This window comes from Culex pipiens, chromosome 3 (assembly GCF_016801865.2).
Source record: "Culex pipiens pallens isolate TS chromosome 3, TS_CPP_V2, whole genome shotgun sequence".
In the NCBI taxonomy this organism is placed as follows: Eukaryota; Metazoa; Arthropoda; class Insecta; order Diptera; family Culicidae; genus Culex; species Culex pipiens.
Window position 1 is genome coordinate 72143769 of NC_068939.1, and position 19988 is coordinate 72163756.

The window sequence follows — 19988 nt, forward strand, 5'->3', positions numbered from 1 at the left end:
TTAATTTCCAATTCTACTGCAGTTGGTTATTCTCTTTTTCGCGGGCCCACGTTCTTCTATACGTTCGGTGAGGTCCTTTTTGTGTGTCGTCCACGCCAACGTCGCGGCAAACATTGCACACTAGCTTGAGGCACATTAAAAATTTCACTTTTACTTTATCAACAGATGAGGGTAACATAATAAGATGTGTTCTAGAATAAAAATTTAAAAAATATTTAAATTTAATGTTTAATGTTTAATGTTTAATGTTTAATGTTTAATGTTTAATGTTGAATGATTAATGTTTAATGTTTAATGTTTAATGTTTAATGTTTAATGTTTAATGTTTAATGTTTAATGTTTAATGTTTAATGTTTAATGTTTAATGTTTAATGTTTAATGTTTAATGTTTAATGTTTAATGTTTAATGTTTAATGTTTAATGTTTAATGTTTAATGTTTAATGTTTAATGTTTAATGTTTAATGTTTAATGTTTAATGTTTAATGTTTAATGTTTAATGTTTAATGTTTAATGTTTAATGTTTAATGTTTAATGTTTAATGTTTAATGTTTAATGTTTAATGTTTAATGTTTAATGTTTAATGTTTAATGTTTAATGTTTAATGTTTAATGTTTAATGTTTAATGTTTAATGTTTAATGTTTAATGTTTAATGTTTAATGTTTAATGTTTAATGTTTAATGTTTAATGTTTAATGTTTAATGTTTAATGTTTAATGTTTAATGTTTAATGTTTAATGTTTAATGTTTAATGTTTAATGTTTAATGTTTAATGTTTAATGTTTAATGTTTAATGTTTAATGTTTAATGTTTAATGTTTAATGTTTAATGTTTAATGTTTAATGTTTAATGTTTAATGTTTAATGTTTAATGTTTAATGTTTAATGTTTAATGTTTAATGTTTAATGTTTAATGTTTAATGTTTAATGTTTAATGTTTAATGTTTAATGTTTAATGTTTAATGTTTAATGTTTAATGTTTAATGTTTAATGTTTAATGTTTAATGTTTAATGTTTAATGTTTAATGTTTAATGTTTAATGTTTAATGTTTAATGTTTAATGTTTAATGTTTAATGTTTAATGTTTAATGTTTAATGTTTAATGTTTAATGTTTAATGTTTAATGTTTAATGTTTAATGTTTAATGTTTAATGTTTAATGTTTAATGTTTAATGTTTAATGTTTAATGTTTAATGTTTAATGTTTAATGTTTAATGTTTAATGTTTAATGTTTAATGTTTAATGTTTAATGTTTAATGTTTAATGTTTAATGTTTAATGTTTAATGTTTAATGTTTAATGTTTAATGTTTAATGTTTAATGTTTAATGTTTAATGTTTAATGTTTAATGTTTAATGTTTAAAGATAAACCAATATCGGTGACATTACCTTACACATTTTCAAACCACTCCCCTCCCGAAACACCCCACCATGGGTTTACCCCAGTCGCCCATTAACTAACGCGTCCCTTTTGCCGAAGTTCTGGGGGAGAGTTGGCGCGAGCAGACGACGAACCTTTTCGCGCCGTATCTTATGATCTTGTTCTCGCATCGAAGATCGCGTATGCGAACCTCCTCACCACTCTCCTCCACAACTTCTGGGGTGGAAAATGGAAAAATACGCCAGTACAGTCAGTTGTTAGGCTGTTTGTGTTTGCAGATATTTCACTGCAGATATGAAATTAAATTCAGCAAATGCGATTGTGACCGGAGCGCGCGCAAAAATTGTGGGATGGTTTTTTTTTGTTGTTGTTGCCCCTGTTTGTAATGAGTGCGAAACATCTATTAATGATGGGGGGACCAGAGCTTTGCAGACCCTGGGACCCTGGGAGAAACTCAAACAGATGATGCATGTGTTGCAAAAGGTTGTGTATTTTGGAGGGGTCCAATGCACAGACCAGAACAATAAATTTGGAAATAAGTAGTTGTGGGCATTATAAATTTCAGAAATATATTTTATCAGATATCTACAATTGTTTTTTTTTGTCATTATTCATGGATCAGTGAAGCTAACATCAATGCAAATAAGCTATCACTTCCTTATTTTGATCAAATAATATATTTTGAGATAAAAACAGTTTTTCGTTGTAATTGAAAGTGTGTTTGTCAAAAAAAAAAAATCACCCACGCATTTGTTTTCAAACATAAACCAAAATTCCAAAAATGAGAATCCAAATTAAAACTGATCTAATCAAAAACTTCTATTTTTTTTTATTTGGTGGCATTTTTTTTAATCCGTCACTATTGAGCGAAGAAATGTGATATAGTGATCAAAAAAATAATGTCAACAAAAATAATACGTTTGAAAAACTTTTGGTATACACAATGTGCAGCAGTTGCATCATGCACCAACGCTTTCCTGGTGAAAACATTTTCTTTACGTCTTTACGCTGCCACCTACACTAACTTCATGCGACCGGTAGCTGGACAGTCCTGGGGTGCTGACCCAGCGGCCTTGTTGACCATCTTCAAATCCTGCATCAGATCGATCCTGGAGTTCGCCTCGATCTTCTTCACCGGTGCACCGTAAGCTGATACGATCATCCTAGATCGCATTCAATGGAGCTGCATCAGGATTGCATTGAGGCAGGCAAAACGACTGGTAGCGCGAGACTGATAACGAGAAAAACTTGCATGATTCATCTCCTCCACACGTTTTCGCAAGTTTTTTTCCTTCCTTTTCCGTCGCCGATCGCAGCAACAGTTGCTTTTTGCTTCAAATGGTAGTTCGTCGATCGAAGCAACCTGGCTGCGGTGACAGAAAATGGTGCCAATTTTTCTACGACCGTTGAAGAGTCAACATCTGGGGGAAGACCCAGCAGGAGTAGGTCCAGAATCGGGAGGACGGCCAGTTTGGCGAGAGGCCGTCGGACCGTAGTGCTGCACGTCAGCCGTTCGGACGAGGCCATCGGACTCTGGGTAGGTCGTCTGTGTCCACCGTCCGTCGCGCAGCCAGAACTGGCTTCTCAAGATGGCAAGCAAGGCCATCCCCGCGTGCAGGTAAGCTCCGATGATCAGGTCCGTGACCCGATGCCTGAGTAGAATCAGCTGATGATTCGTCCCAAATGGCAGCTCCGATTGCTGCAGTCTACCTCCTACTCCGAGAAGGCCGTTGTCCAGGAAGGGTGCCAGACACTGGAGCTTTCCGGCCGAATCGTTCTCGACAACCTGCTGTATCTCCTGGGATAGTACGTCGTGCTGCACAACCTTCGTCGTTCAGGGAGATGGCGGAGGGAGACATCTTCGCCGAGGCATCGAAAACGACCCACAACTCGGTCGTTGAGTTCGAGGGGCGGAGAAAGGCAAGGTGGAGAAAGAAGTAGCGGCCAAGGTTAGGTGAGTCACCGGTTTCGTCGACCGTTTTGCAGTGCCCCAAGGGATTGGTATTCTTGAATAAACTCACCGAATTATTTCCGCAGATCCGGGTCTCGGTTGAGTCGCTTTTCCAGCGACAGAAAAAAGGTGAGGCTGCAGTTGTCGTCGAGTCTGGCGACGACGAGGCGGAACGGCAAGCGAACCTCGGTAGGGTCCCACCTTTGAGTGGAGCGGAAGAATACCGCGAAATCTTCCTGTTCGGTGGTGAAAGGCGTTGCATATTCTATCTTTTCGGCCTGCCAGCGTGGACTCGCTGATGTGCCAGGGACGGTGTCCCCGACCTCTTCTGCGGCGACCCAACCCAGGTAGGTCTCGCGCAGATCCGGTAAGTCGTTCCCCAACTCAACGTGTCTACTTTTCAGGAGCCTGAAGAACACGGACAATCCGAGCAGCATGTCGATGCGGTCCGGACTCTGAAGGCGGGATCGGCCAGCTGGATGCACTCTGAAATCATCCAGTCAGCGAAGTTTACCGACGACGACGGAAGCAGCCCATTCACCTTGGGCACTAACAAGCACTCAACCTTCACCGCGAAGGACTGGAGCTTTGTCATAGACTCTGAAATAAAGTTGACCTGCGGGGGGTGGGGTTTCACGTCGCCTCGGTTGTCGACGGCGACTGTTGTTGGCCAGCGGGTTGGACCACTGGCGGGGCAGTGCTCTACTTTCCTCTTCCGTCTCCGATCACAAGTTGCGTTTTGCTTCAGAGGGTGGTTCGTCGATCGAAGCAACCTGGCTGCGGTGACAGCAAGTGTCGCAATTTTCTATCGACCATTGCCTTGCTTTCGACCTGGTTAGCTTTCTTCCGTATCCATTTCAGGTTTGGTCTAGGCGGAGGAAAAATGAGGGAAAATTTCCCATTGATCGAGGGTCTCAAATCCTGAAATTAATTAATTTGACACGGACATTTTTCCGATCGTTACTGATCGTAGTAACCAACAAACACCAACCACACAAAACAACGTTACCAGGACCGGCCGTAACCATGGAAGCCATAGTTACCAGAAAATAACAATCTGAGAGGGGTGTAGGTCAAGTGCAGACCCCCTATTCAGCCATACCCGCTTGGGACGTTGCTGAGATTAGACGCACTTACTAATTTCTCTCTCTCTCTCTCTATTTTCAGATAGCCGGAGAAATGGGTGCGAAAATGTCTCGCCGTAAAGGGCGGAAGGCCGCGGAAGAGGCCACTACGGCCGGGCAGTTAGCCACTCCGGAGATACGAGTGGACGAAACGGACGTTGACCGGGTTGCGGGTGGCGGACGGGTTGACGGGGGGATTGATTCGGCGGGGGGAGCTTCGGAACCGGATCCGCTGGTTTCGGAAACAAAATTTATTGATTCTTGTTTTGGCCACTCCATTGAACCGGCGGATCCGGGTCCGGAAGCCCCGGTGGTAATTGAAATTTTACTAAATAACCCTTTGGAAAATTCTGCGGCGGTTTCGATTCCGGAACCGTCCGTAGGTCAAAATTCTTTGTTGACTGATTTGTCTTTTTCAGGGGTATGCCAGGGCCAAATTGTTGAGGTTGTTCCGATACCGGATCCGCCGGTTTCGGACAGAAAATTTATTGATTCTTGTTTTGACCACTCCGTTGAACCGGCGGATCCGGTTGCGGAATCTCCGACGGTAATTGAAATTTCCATAAATAACGATTCGGCCAATGCTACGGTGGTTCCGATTCCGGAACCGCCTGTAGATCCAAATTTTTCAATGACTCTTTCAGGGGTGTGCCAGGGCAAAATTGATGAGATTACCGTTGTTCCGATACCAGATCCACCAGTCACGGAGCAAAATTCGATTGACTATCCTTTGGTTGAATCCAAAAAACCGGTGGATCTGGTTGAGGAATCTCCGGTAATCGATTCAGTTGCATTTTCGGTACCTAATGCGGCGGCTTCCACTTTGGAACCGCGCGCAGAACGTTATGTCCGTAAAATTGATTTGTCCATTTCAGACTCTTCGGAGGGAGTTCCGGAACCTCGAAATTTAAAAACTTCGCAAAATTCTAAAAAATCCGCTCGATTTTCAGATTTGGCCCAAGTTAAAGAGTTCACAGTGTCGGAATCTTCAATTCCGACCCTGTACTCGGTTCCGGTGAAAGGTTGCCCGGAAACGGTGCCGGAACTGCCTCCACAAAATTCAAATGCAGTAAAATATTTTTGGTGTTACACCTGTCAAAATTCTCGTACTAATTCTTTGCCCTGGTTGCTGCGATTGCGGTATTCCAAATTATCGATGTATTTGCGCCATTTGTTTTGTAGTTCGATGTTTTGCGCTGTTATTTGTTTGGTTGTTTTTGTTTGAATTGTTTAATGTTTTTTCTCGTTTCATGAGCTGTTTCTAGTTTTGAGCGTTTCTTGGTTCCCGATGATGAGACGATTGGATTGGAGATTTCAGAGTAGACTAAATATTATTGGTAAGTTTTGGATTTTTTTTTTCAAATCAAAAAATTTACTTTATTTGGTTATTACAGATGATGATGACGATGATGGCGATGATGATGACTATATGACGAGCAAGACGATGATGCAGATGATGGATGGACGAAGATTTGATTATATGAGATGAATTTTGGATGGATTAGCAAGGTATATTTTTAGATCGTAAATGTTCAACAAATTATTACAAATATATCGTTTTGATATTTTAGATGCCGAGTTACTGGACCGAACGACGATACCGACGGAGAGGCTTTTTGAAGATCTGGAAGACTGAAGATTTTGTTTTATAATGAAATGTATTATATTTTTGTAATGTATTTTTGCATTTTTTGTAATAAATTTTTTGAAAACAAAATTGTGTTGCTTTATTTAATGAATGTGAGAAATTGATAAATTTCAATTAAATTTATCTTTTATTTAGTTAGGCTAGTACATATTTTATTTAAAACATTTTTCTCTCGCCTTTGGCAAAGGTGGAGGGAGGACAAATGAATAAATAAAAACTTTGCTAGACATTCAATTTTCAATTTTTAAGAAAAAACGTATTACATAATGATTCATACATTATAACAGTTATATTTGAGTCTACCAACTGTACGGATTTTTTTCTTATCGTTTATATTTTCGACCCTCTTCGAGGAAGTTTAACAGGCCAGAATTTTGTATGGATGTTTTCGTTTAATACGGATTTGTACGGAATTTAATGATGGTAACAACAACTTTTACAAATTGAATTGCTTTTTTTATTTGACCAATGCTTTCTATAGCGAGAAATATTCATATAATTGTAAATTTAATTTTAAAACATAATTTAGAAAATTGTTCGGTTTTTTATTTCAAATTCCTTACAAAACATATTTATCCAATAAAAGATCTTAAGTCAATCCAATGCTTTGAAAACCTATAGAAATCTAAATTAACAAAGTTCAAACCTTAACCGTAATTTGAACTTTTCTTTGGAGTTATTAATAATTGTAACAACAAATAAATTTTAACTTTGTGTTTGTTTTCTAAATTGAAGAATTTATGGTTTTGCAAATAAAATTTAACTTAATAATAAATGTCAATCTTTATTTAAACAAAATAAGAAACAAGAAGTTTCATAACGTTATCATACTTTAAACATATAGTAAAATTTCCTTGTAAATACCAATTAACATATGAAAAATATTTTCCAAAATTTATGATTTCAAACTAGCTTCAAAGTGCCCAAGTTTTTGAAAAATGCTTAAAAGCATAGTATAATAAATAACTCTTCAAGGAATCGGCTTTTTAATAACTTTTTTTGTAGCCGTAATCTGGGGCGAATCGGGACTACAGTCTGAAAAGAGACAGCACGTTTTAGAGCAGTTAAAAGCTTCAAATTTGGAAATGGATGTACCGTCAACTGGGGTGAATTGGGACACATGGGGCGAATTGGGACAGCAGTTTTAACAATGTTAGAGCAAAATATTTTGATTTTTCTGGTTGGTTTCAATTAGAACAGACTCAGACCAACAAAATGTGTACATCCATTTCCAAAATTAAAACCTTTAAGTGCTCTAAACACTGATGTCCCTATTCAGACTGTAGTCCCGATTCACCCCAGATGACGGTACACATTTTGTTGGTCTGAATTTGGTCTACCCGAAATCACTCAAAAATATCAAAATATTAGGTTGCAACATTGCAAAAACAGCTGTCCCAATTCAGATGATGGTGTACTTTTTTAATTTTGCTACATGTTTGTGGGTCCATCGCTATTACCATAGAGTCAATTTTGCATTATTAGTTCGCCCCAATTTGACAGGTTTCTTCGGAAAAGTTGTAGGTATTTAATAAAAAAAAACGATACTTAATCCACCTTTAGGTGGTTTGTGCCTTCCTCACATTCATAAAGTCAATACATTCAGTAAAAACAGCAACATTCCCTTAACATGTTTAACAAATCAATTTTATTACTGATTTCTTTTGATAGGGTTCGCAGACCTTCAATTTTCTGGCTCATCGGCAAGGTCTGATAAAAAAACCTATCCAATGAAAGTTCACATGGAAGATTCAGACAATATTTTTATCACAATATCTCAGATCCGGCCTCCAGAAAGTATATAAATAACACTTAAGTGCCAATAACTTTTGATACGGTTGTCAGATCCTTGATGTTTTAGGCTCATTTGAAATGTCTTTCAATTATCTATCTAACGATGGGTCGCATGATGGACCCGGACATAATTTTTACTGAAATATCTGAGATCCGGCCTCCAAAAAGTGAATAAATAACACTTAAGTGCTACTAACTTTTGATAGGGTTGTCAGATCTTCAATGTTTTGGGCTCATTGGAAAAGTATTTTTAATACCTTTCTGAAAATGTATAACATGATAGGGTTTCTTGCAAAAACCACCCTTTTTACATTCATCCGGACATACGCCAAAATCGTTTTTTTAGCATAACTTTTGAAGTACTTAACTAAACTTGCTGATTTTAAATAGAGACCTATGGGACCCCAAGACGGATCGAATGAGACTATTACGGTCAAAATCCGTTCATCTAGTCCGGAGATAATCGAGTGACAATTTTTTTGTCCATCCACCTACACACATCCACACAGACATTTGCTCAGAACATGATTCTGAGTCGATAGGTATACGTGAAGGTGGGTCTACGAGGTCGAGTTAAGAAGTTCATTTATCGAGTGATTTTATAGCCTTTCCTCAGTAAGGTGAGGAAGGCAAAAAACCATTTCATCATTTTATTTTTTAACAATTTTGATTTGCGCAAAAACAATATTTTTGAAAATGTATATCTATTGATATGTTTAGAGGATCAAAAGAGAGAATGTTTTAGCTGTGCCCCAGCAATGGCCGAAATATTTGACAGTGTAGCCAATTTAAAAAAAAAATTAAGTGATATTTGGAAATCTTTGAAACACTGTCATACTTTTATTTTGTAATGTAAAATTGAATTTTTGCCGAAAAGAACATGGAAAATAACTTATCGTAATTTTGATAACTAAAACAATTTCCACCTAAGGTTTGTTTTTTACGAAAACTAAATTTTTTAAAACTTTTTCCACGCCTGAAAACATAAAAAATTAAATTACAAGCCATGGTATTAAAATTTGAATGAAAAAAGTGTTTTAAAATGCATTTTACAATTGCCCAGTTGCTTCGCAATAATTTGTTTTCAAAATATTAAAGTATTGACGAACTTTTTATCGTAAAAAAAACTTTTTGCGATAATGAACAGCGAAATATCACAAAAAAAATCAATATATTATTAGTGATCTTAGACATGATAAATATGATTTTGAATGCAGGAAAATGCTCTACGCGGTTTTGGATGGTAACCCATTTCAACGGGTGACATGGGTTGGTCTACCGCAAGGGTCTACGTTGAGTCCTCTGTGCTTTAACGTCGTGATATTCAGACGACATAACAGTTTCGTGTCGAGGCGTGAACCTCGACGAGAGTATTTGTAACATCCAGACAGCGATAGACGAAGTGGTAGGCAGAATCAACGCATTGGCTCTACCGGTAGCCCCGAGCAAATGTAGTTTCATAATCTTCTCGAGACGAGCGGCTGACGACGACAGGACACCGGTTCTAACCGTCGACGGATCACCTGGCCCATATCTGCGAAGCATCAATCTCTTGGGGCTGCATTGCACATGGTAGAAATTTTTGAATATTTTTTAAATCAGCTTTAGACATGTCTTCATCAAATTTTAAATCGATCTATTTTTTGTTGAATGATAAATTTCAATGAAAATGTTGGTGTTATTTGCGGCTTTTTCCAATTTGCTTTAAAAATATACACAGCAAATTAAACTGAAAAAATAGCAATTCAGTAATATCCACAGCAGCAGCAGCAGCCGGAATGTTAAACACAGTAATTACGGTGATAAATTACTACACACACACATTCCGCGCATTCCACGTGTTGGCCCAGGATGGATAATGTGCCCCCGAATGCACTTTTCCAATTTATTATTAATCACCATGATACTGCACCCATGCCATATACTGAAAAAGACCCATTAGTGGGAGCGGGGGGCATTCAAATGCCAGCCCAGGTTGGTTTGGCCTCCACACACCTGTGCCATCACGTTCCCCTGAAACAGATAATAATATGCGGACGGCCCCCTTCTGGAAGAGTTCTCCATCATCATCACCACAATCATGTGGGGAGCCCTTTTTTCGAAAAAAAAGAGGCGACTTGTGGCGCACAAGTTTAACAGCCAATTTTTCAGTCTGATGATGCTCGAAATTGCCCAAGCCCCGGACTCGGACAAAAGGATAAAAGTTAAGTAAGCTTGCATGCTACTTCGTGTGTTGCTTTGCTTCTTCAGGAGTCCGTGGGCCGGCGATTAAGGCGAAGAATTTGGAGCAAACGGTTTAGAACCATATCGTTGGACTTGGCCGACCGGCTGAGCGAAGGCCTTTGCATGTTTAACGCGCTTGTACTTTCGTTATTTTTAATGAATAGTAACGTTTTATGGACGGATAATTTTGGCCAATTTATACCGGGGTTTTTTTTTTTTGTTTTCTCATTTGGGGCGAGGCCATTTCGAAGGTTCCCTTTTTTTCTTAAGGGCCGAACGTGGCATGATGGCATTCTTGGGGTTTGACGTGCGTTTGCGTTCTGAGGAATTTCGATCATTGCAGCAGCAGCATCTGGTTTGATTAGTAGTGTAGAAATGTGTGCCGGTCCCAAGATTGGTTGGAGTTTCAAAATTGACCGGGGTGTTTTGAAAACTGCATACCTCAAAAAGGCGAAGGGCTTGATTTTTGAAGATGACGGTATTTCAATGAGATCATTCATTGGAATGTTCAACTAATTTTAAGATAGTAACATTTATTTAAAAGTATTTAACATATTCAATGAAAATCAGTAATGCCCAAATTTTTTTGAATATCACTTTTTCTTATTCAAAATCTCACTTAAGAGGATATCAATTAAACTAAATGCTGCATAGGGGAGTTTGGGGTAATATGGAAAGTGGGGGTAATTTGGACACCCCTTTAAAAATCGCCTTTTCGTCGGATATAAAGTGAAAACGGCAATTTAAGTGATAAGGCTAGTACTAGTAATGACCTAAGAGTATGGACAAACCAAAAAAGCTGGAATAAGTTAAGTAGATTTGGTATAATATGCCAAAGTGTCCAAAGGCCGGTTGGCACTGCCTTAAGTTCTAATATTTGAGGATTGGGAAATAAGGTTTTGCATGGATTATATGGCAAAAAAAGTGGACAATTTTTGTTTAAGGGGATTCTTTTGACGATGCCTGAGATATGTACGTATAAATATTGTGCATTTTATCCATTTTTATCATCAAAAATTGCAATTTTTGATATCACATGCTATGGGGGTAATTTGGACATTAGCGTGGTTCACGTTTCTATGAAAAAGACAAAAGTTGTTATTTTGTCTTGCATCAACCGGAATTTCGTTCTTTTATGTCCCCAGAAGCACTCCTGAAAATTTGAGCCCATTTGGTAAGGTCTAGGAGCTCCAGTTTTAATTTGAAATTTATATGGGATTTTGATTTATTTTCCATGGGAAACTATCTTTTTTTACATTGTATTAGGATTTTTTTTTATAAATCGATGAAATGACTTGATTCTTATAGTAAGAGATAGGTTTTGAACTGGGGAACAACTTTGTAGAACATACCAACAAGCTAGGAAGTGACCCTTTAAAGATACAGATACTTTTAGATGGTGGCTTTTGAAGGGGCCAGCCACCATCTAAAAGTATCTGTATCTTTAAAGGGTCACTTCCTAGCTTGTTGGTATGTTCTACAAAGTTGTTCCCCAGTTCAAAACCTATCTCCTACTATAAGAATCAAGTCATTTCATCGATTTATAAAAAAAAAATCCTAATACAATGTAAAAAAAGATAGTTTCCCATCGTAAATAAATCAAAATCCCATATAAATTTCAGATTAAAACTGGAGCTCCTAGACCTTACCAAATGGGCTCAAATTTTCAGGAGTGCTTCTGGGGACATAAAAGAACGAAATTCTGGTTGATGCAAGACAAAATAACAACTTTTGTCTTTTTCATAGAAACGTGAACCACGCTATTGGACATACCTGAAAGTCTACCTATTAGATAAAAAAAAGTAACTTTCATGGTTGGTTGAGTTTTGAAAGGGATTTAGATAAATTTAGAGGGAGGAATGCGAGTAATGAGAACTTCCACAAAACCGCAATTGTTTTTTAATTAGGGTAAATGTATTTCAATATTCGAATGGATGAAAGTCTCATTACTGCACTTTTTTGTTCAACTAGAATCTAATGTTGATTGTTTTAAATTTATTTCTTTGACATTTAAAATTTCTATGCTGGTTTACAATAATATTTAAATTTGAAGGGCTATGGAATGTAAAATTAAAAAATGGATAGTTTCAGGATAATTATTTCTATATAAAGATTGGTTTAGATAAATCTAAACGATACCTTAATCACTAAAAATTAAACTTGGGCCTAATCCAGAATCAATGTTTAAATCATTTCAGAATGAATGATTAAATTATGTATACTACACTGAACTATTTGTTATCTTCCTATTGAATTATAGTTCTATCAAAAAATCATTATTTAAACCTTTGATGAAATATTGTGAACGAAAAACACTTAAAAACATAAAGCAATTACAAAACCATGTTGAAGGATAAAAAACATGCTCAAAAAATCAAATGTTAAACTTTGGTTAAACTTATTCTTCAACATGTCGATGCCTCTGTGCTCTCTTATGCTAACTAGATAGGAAAACCAGCAAGCTTAGTACAAGAGAGCACAGAGGCATCGATGTGTTCAAATTACCCCACCAAAGGTGTCCATATTACCCCACAAGGCATGTCCAAATTACCCCATAGGGGTACTCATATTACCCCACACAAAAATTTGGACACCTATTAAATTTTGCGATTAAAATGGGTTTTTCATCAAAATTTATCGAAATTAATAACATTTTTTCATCAAATATGGTCTCTTTTATCCTCTGGTGTCATCCACATTCCTTTAAAATATCCATACAACCCGTGGCAGAGCAATTTCCTTAGGGTGTCCAAATTACCCCACACTCCCCTACATATTTTAAATTGTAACACAAAGTTGGTTTTGATTCCAAATATCAGATTACCAAAAATTTGAAAAGCTTATATTGTAAAATGCCGTTTTGACTTTGTCTGGAAGCTTATGTCTGAAATAGTAGTTTTTGTCCTTCTATAGTGACGAAATAGCCTTCTTTTCGTCACCAAAAAAAAAATTTAGCAGTGCTAAAATAGTAGTTTATGCAACAAGTTGCAAAAAGATTTTTTTTCGAGTCGTATATTTATCCAACAAGGTTCACCGAGTTGGATAAAAACGACGAGTGCTAAAAAAATTGCAACGAGTTCCATACTAGTAGTTTATGCAACAAGTTGCAAAAAGAGGATTTTTTCAGCACGAGTCGTACATTTATCCAACGAGGTTCACCGAGTTGGATAAATACGAAGAGTGCTGAAAAAATCAAGTTTTGCATCGAGTTCCATACAACATTTCAAAAAACACAGACTGAGTGAAATTTTATGTCAAATTTTCATGTATTTTGTCAATAAATCGTTTAAATAAAAAAAATGTTGAAAAGTGTTACTTTTCGAAACAAGTGCTGAAAAGTAGAACTTTTCAGCATTTATTTTGAAAAGTGTTGCTATTTGATTCTGTTATTTTTGGTACAGAAAAGTCGTTCAAGAATGGCAGGAAAAGTAAGTAAATTCACGACGGAATTGCAAAAAAGTGTATGTGTATGTTTCTTCACACATTTTTATTTTTCCTGTGTTCAGGAGGTCATTTTGAGAAACTTTACTTCTCTTGTTGTATGTTTTTCTTATTTAATTTTCAGTATTTTAATTTGCATGTATCATGTTTAGTTTATGTTTGTTTTTGATAGTGTTTGGCCTATTCTGTCACCTCCTATCATTACTTTTTGCCTATCTAGTTTTTTTATGTAGCCACTTTTTTAATTTTTTGCATGTTTTTCACATTTTCCTCTATAGAATGGCAACATTATCATTTAAATTGAAAAAAGTGCAAAGAGTCTGGGACACTATAAAAATTACTGCATACTTATTTTTACTTAAAATATAGGAATTGTTAGTAAAAAACACAGCCAAAGTTGACCCCTGAAACCCCTGATATTTTTAAAAACATTGACAAAGTCGCATAAACATGTCAAACTTCTAACCCATAAATTTTCTAAAAATTTTAGAGTTCTTCTTTCCAATGCCTTTTAAATATCAAAAAACGGTTGAAAATTTGATTTTTGGCGAATTTTCAGATCGAAGCCCGTGTAGAGGCGGGGTTGTGTTGTTAGAGGGTTAATTTTTAAGTTATCTCAGTTTTGGTAGAAAAATGTCATTTTTACAGTTCAACTTTTATTTATTTAAAGAAGCAGCTCCAGCAATTCAATTATCGTTAACATAAATCATCATCATATTGACCCAAAGTCTTCATTCAAAATTATTCATCGACAATAAAAGCAGCAGGCGCTAATTCAATGGGATCAATCATTCCCTCCTCGCACTGAAATCAAACACGGCGACACATTGCTTCCAGAAAGCAACTTCCACTCTGTGTCAACTCGTCATCAGTCAACCCTCGATTAAATAAAAAAGAGCCAAATTTCCATTCAGCATATCCTTCACCAGGAATCGTTTTATTGCTAGACCTTCAATTATCGTTATTCCATTCACAACAGAGCGGATCTAAAGAAAGCAAAAAAGGATTTGAAGTCCAAAACACAAAACAACGGAAGTTAAGTGGCAGATTGAACTAGAGCAAAAAAGAAAAAAATGCTGGCAAGAAATCTAAGCCACATGCCTCTCCGCTAGGCGTATTGTTCAAACAAGGAGGCAGATTTTTTTTGTTTGCTGTTGTTCCAATTCCTGTTGTGCTGTTTGAACTCCCTGTTTGGTAAAGCTGCACCGAGTGCGCGCAGTCAGTCCTTCAATAGAGCCGTGGCTCGTGTCTAAATAATATTCTTATTATAATTCACCTTTTTTTCCCTATTATTACTTCCTTGCACTTCCTGGCGGCGGCGACGACCCCGCGCGCGCACAGGAAGAGATGCGGAAAGTGGTTGGCATATGGTTTTCCAGCCTCACATTGTTGAAATGATTATGATTCTGTGCACACGGGAGCAAAGAAATTTGCTTTTTTTTTCGTACGTATGTTTGGTACCGGGAATGAACAGGGTAGACTGGTTCAAATTTTGGATCTAAAGAAAATGTAGATTCTACTTGACGACTTTTCGATTTTTCGAGCGAGAGCGAGCCAGGACGAGGTTTGGGTTCTTTCGCCATTTGAGCCTTGGAACGCCTAGAACTGGAATCTGAGAGACCACCAAGTTCTGTTAGTTTCGTTTCAAAATTTCATAATTTCAAGTAGTGAAGTAGTGAATTGAACCAGTCTAACAAACTCACATTTGGCAGTGTCGTTCACCGGTGCACGTGAAATTTTGTAGGTACGTCGACCACCGTCGTCGCCTTGTTGGTATAACTCAATAAACACAGCCGGGACTAGGGAATAACTCGAGCCATTCAGGACGACGTCTAAGGAATATAATGAGACGACAATGTATGCAAACAGAGCGCCGACATGCAGGTCAGCCGCGCTCAAAAAGAAGTCTGATTTAGGAAGTAGTTACCGTGATTAAACTTGAATTTGCAGCTTGCATGTTTTGTTATACTTTGCACCCCAGTTTGAATAAAAAAAGTGGAACATTAAGATCTCACCGACAACCCGCCGTAATCCGCGGTTGATCCACACCCGGAACGAGTCCCACCAAGTAAAACCAAGGTTTGATTAATTTTGGCAACTTTGTAGCAAACTCATTCTTGCTTAAAGCAGCCGCCCAATCACACAATAACCGGCACTAATTGGTACATTATTTCACTTTTTCGGTAGAAAACATAAAACATGCGCTGTGTTGTCGGTTAAACAGCAACAGCTCCCAGCTTCCCGGTTATTTTATAGGATTAACCACGATCGACGGCGTGGGACCTCCCGCCGGTGGGAACGATTGCTTCCGAAAGACCCCTGGGGAACCAAAAACAATGGCCCTCGCGGAGCTTCTGTGTGGAAAGGAAGATCTGCCGGCGGCCGTAATGATCGCGTGATGATGGTCCCGGGTCGGTGATGATGATGTGATGATGAGATGCCGAATTCAACAACCCCTCCGGCACAATAGGATCAATGAATAATGAAATAAAACGTTGCTCTCGATAGCTTAATGTAAAGCGATGCGACAGGTGATTGAGACCGCTAGCAGGATTTCTTTGGGTTTTTGTGTAAAGTCATATGAACAAAAAGCGATTTTTTGATACTTGGGCTCAGTTCTGAGGTCAGATTCGGATTCAGCGGGCAAAACCACATGGAAAAAATATAGTTGGACAATTTTCTGAATTTCGTTAGGGTGGTACCATACACTTATCCCATTAAAATGAGACGTTTTCAAATGAAGATATATCGAGTTTAAAGAAAAGTATCCTTGGGATTTTTTCAGCGTTTAAAGTGCTAGATCTTCTCTTTCGAATGCAACCTGGTGCTTAAAGTTTGGCCTGCGCTTTCTCGAGATATTCATGTTTGAAATTTGCATCTTTTTACCTTATAATGGCTGTAACTTTTGATTCTTAAGTCTATTTTACCGGAAACGGTGCTATATAAATATATTAGTATTTAAATTCTTATATGTTTTATGGGACAAAACCCTGAACCTTTAAAAACACCAATTTGACACATTGTCATAGTGAAGCACAGCCAAATTTTTTTCGCTAAGTATTGATTGTTACACTTTTTTTGTAGAATAGGAATCTCACCCAAAAACTTACCAGCAACAGCACCGCCTCAAGTAAGCACGCAAATATATGCCATTTACTGGCCAAAGAGAACAAATTTAATACACTTTTGATCATAATTTCTATTTTGCCAGACCATTTCTCATCATTTTGGTGGCACACACAGTGACACACGCGAGAAACCCTCAAACGCCTTATGAATATCGCCAAAATCAACTTTTCACTTTCGCTTACTTTTTCACGGCGCATTCGATACCAACTTTTGGCAACATGTTCTTTTGCACATTAGTTAGTCACTCACTTGAAAAACAATCCCGAAACATGTACATAATTAGCAAGCGCCATAAAAACAACAAACGCGCAAAGTCTTTTGACGTTTGACTATTGCCTACCCATTCTAATCGAAGGCTGAAGAAAACCGAGCGAGAAGCGAAGGCAAATAAAGAATAAAATGTGGCCACCAACACCACCAGCGCGCCTGTTGGTGTGAGCCAGTGATGCCAGGAAATTTTCTCTATAAATGCTACTTTTCGTGAGTGTTCGCTTAAAATTTCTCCAATTTTGGCAGCACTAAGCAGACCCAAAAGAACTAAGCTGAAAATAGGTAAATGGGCGTGGCCTAATGCATTCCGACTGATTAGAATGCATTTGAGCAACTCTCTACGAAATCGGTCGATTTCGACCATTTTTATTTTTTGTATTTTTTTATTTGACTCAAACTTTGTGGGGGCCTTCCCTATGACCAAATAAGCTATTTTGCGTCATTGGTTCACCCATACAAGTCTCCATACAATTTTGGCTGCTGTCCATACAAAAATGGTATATAAATATTCAAACAGCTGTAACTTTTGAGTGAATTTTCGGATCAATTTGGTGTCTTCGGCAAGGTTGTAGGTATTGTTGAGGACTTTTGAGAAAAAATAGGTACACGGAAAAAAAATTTGCAGATTTTTTTTCAACTTTTTTTTCACTAAAACTCAATTTCCCAAAATACGTATTTTTTTATTTTCGAGATTTTTTTTAAATGCTTGTAAAAGTAATAGCATAACTTATAATAAAAGTGAAAATAAACAGAAATGTTCACAAAAAGTTACTCTACTAGTTGGTGTACTTAGTTTTAATAAATTTCAAGGAACACTCCGTATTATCCAGCATCATTCAAACACGACCGCTTATTAGGCTTAAAATGGGTTACTTAGCTAAGTTATTGAATCAATTGAGAATAAAATTTAAATATTCCATAGTATAGTGTCTGAATCGGGCTGCACTGAACGGATTTGGATAAAAAAAAACGAAACTATTGGCACTACGCCCCCCGGGGCATGGCCTTCCTCTAACGTGGGATTTCTGCTCCAGCGCCTCTGACGAGACAGGAGAAACCGGGACCGACGTTTTACTTCACCATCCGATAGAAGCTCAGTGGATAAGGCGGGAATCGAACCCGCGTCTCATAGCATCTTCGGGATCGGCAGCCGAAGCCGCTACCCCTGCGCCACGAGACCCACAATTTGGATGTTTCAAGTTAAAAAAGAAAGATATTTTTCCTCTATTTGACCATCGGAAAAGTGTCCCTCTAGCGGCCACTCTGGTTCCGGACCGATCAGGATTATCCGACGGTTTTGTTCCGTAACGCTATTTTTACTTCAAAGTGACAATAAAACATGTGTAAACAATGGTTTTTTCGACGGTTTTTGTTGGAAAATGTTTAGTTGGTGTCCTTTTAACACTTAAAAGCAATTTTTCAAAAATAGTGGCTTGAAATACTCATGTTTCGTAAAGTTTTACATAAATGAAGAAATTTATACTTAACTAGCCTTACCCGACAAATTTCGTTCTGCATTTTTTTTTTTCGTTTGTTGACGTTTTTAACTTTTTTGCTTATTCAGCCGGCTAGCCTCCTGTGGTCTAAATTTGATTTTATGTAACTTTCACCATACAATTTGCCGATGCTCCGGAATCGGTTCCAGAGTGGCCAAAATGTCAATAGGTTAGCGTATAAACCTTCCTTGGGCTTTTACGAACCCAACGCAACAAAGAGCAACTCGATCCGACGTTCCGTGTTGAATTGATTCGCGTTCGAACAAAACCATCGAATTTTTATATATAAATAGATTTTCATATGAACTTACCAAACAATGTTATCAACAATTCAAAAACGCTTCAAGTGTGTTGGAGGCACTTTAAAATGACAAATTTAAATACAACATTTAATTACTTGATTTAATTCAAACTTAGTAGATTAATGAGGTGTACCTGGGTGATGAATAGAGCGAATTCGTAACGTGATTTCCGAATGATCCAACTTTGTTTACATCTACAAATTAGGAAGCTGTTCAAGCACAAGCATGACTTTTTTCTTACTGATAAATGAGCTGTTTATGTTTAGTTGTTTGTGTTTCATTTTGGTTAGTTTTTGATAATTTTTGCTGGAAAATGGTGTGTATGTGACTCAAATCAAGATTAAGACAGCTTCTGGATGGATATAACCGCATCGACTCCATAAACAATTTCAATTCACAATTTTAAAAAATGACGATCTCGCCTTCAACTTTGTAAAGATTTCTTAACTTCAATTTCAGGTTCTCAAAAGCCAACAAAAAATCATTCTTGAACAAAAAAACTTTTTTTTAAAATGATCGATAACAATACTCTCTACTTCTAGCGAACAGTAAATTGGTTCCACTTTGACAGTTCAAAATTGAGGCCGTTTTGCGAACCACTATTCAGCACCCAGAGGTGTACGGACAATTTTTTGGCCGAAATTTGGGACTTTTATTAGTAATTTTTTTTAATTACATTTTTTTGACAAATCAATGTCAGGGTCGTAATGAGGACATTCCCCCCCGTCGATTGATGTACAAAAGTTGAAACCAGACTAAAAAATTAGGGATTATAACAGTGAATATTGATTCCGTGCAGGTCTGTACGGACAATTTTTTAATACACTGTATTTAATTGACATAATTTTTAAAAATATTTTTGTTACTATTATTATTCAATTATCTATGGGACCATCCATAAACCACGTGGACACTTTTTTGAAAATCTCGAACCCCATCCCCTCGTAGACAAAACTTTTATCCAACTCGGCGTTGATTTAACGTACGACTAGTGCAGAAAAAAAATCTTCATTTATCAACTACTTTTCTGATTTCATATAAAAGCAATACTTGTAAATAACTTTAAAACAATACCATACTTTACCACCTTGTGTGACCCAATCTCGCCCGAGTTAGCCCGAGTCCCTATGACTAATCAACCAATAATGTTTGCCCGATCTCCACGTCCGCGTCCCAACTCCGAAGTCGATCTTCCTTCCTCGGGTCCAACGAGTCATGGCCGTAGAGAAACTC

At 37.2% G+C, this 19988-nt stretch overlaps 2 protein-coding genes and 1 long non-coding RNA gene across 3 annotated transcripts in view; 2 read left to right on the plus strand and 1 right to left on the minus strand.

Annotated features, from left to right (window-relative positions):
* Positions 1-19988, minus strand: part of LOC120426777 (protein rhomboid) — a 154039-nt gene that overhangs the window by 68384 nt on the left and 65667 nt on the right. The gene's annotated exons all lie outside the window — the stretch shown is intronic.
* On the plus strand, positions 2752-3627 carry LOC120426780 (uncharacterized). The gene is made up of 3 exons (XR_005606752.2): positions 2752-2995; positions 3068-3331; positions 3415-3627. It is a non-coding gene; the product is annotated as an uncharacterized LOC120426780 (long non-coding RNA).
* LOC120426779 (uncharacterized) lies at positions 4267-6242 on the plus strand. Its single transcript, XM_039591553.2, has 3 exons — positions 4267-5789; positions 5847-5961; positions 6024-6242. The coding sequence occupies exon 1, from the start codon at positions 4508-4510 to the stop codon at positions 5675-5677; it is 1170 nt and encodes a 389-aa protein (XP_039447487.1). The 5' UTR covers positions 4267-4507; the 3' UTR covers positions 5678-5789; positions 5847-5961; positions 6024-6242.

What these genes read in the sequence shown, in the direction of transcription:
- LOC120426779 (XM_039591553.2), top strand. Translation starts at nt 4,508, where the DNA reads ATGGGTGCGAAAATGTCTCGCCGTAAAGGGCGGAAGGCCGCGGAAGAG.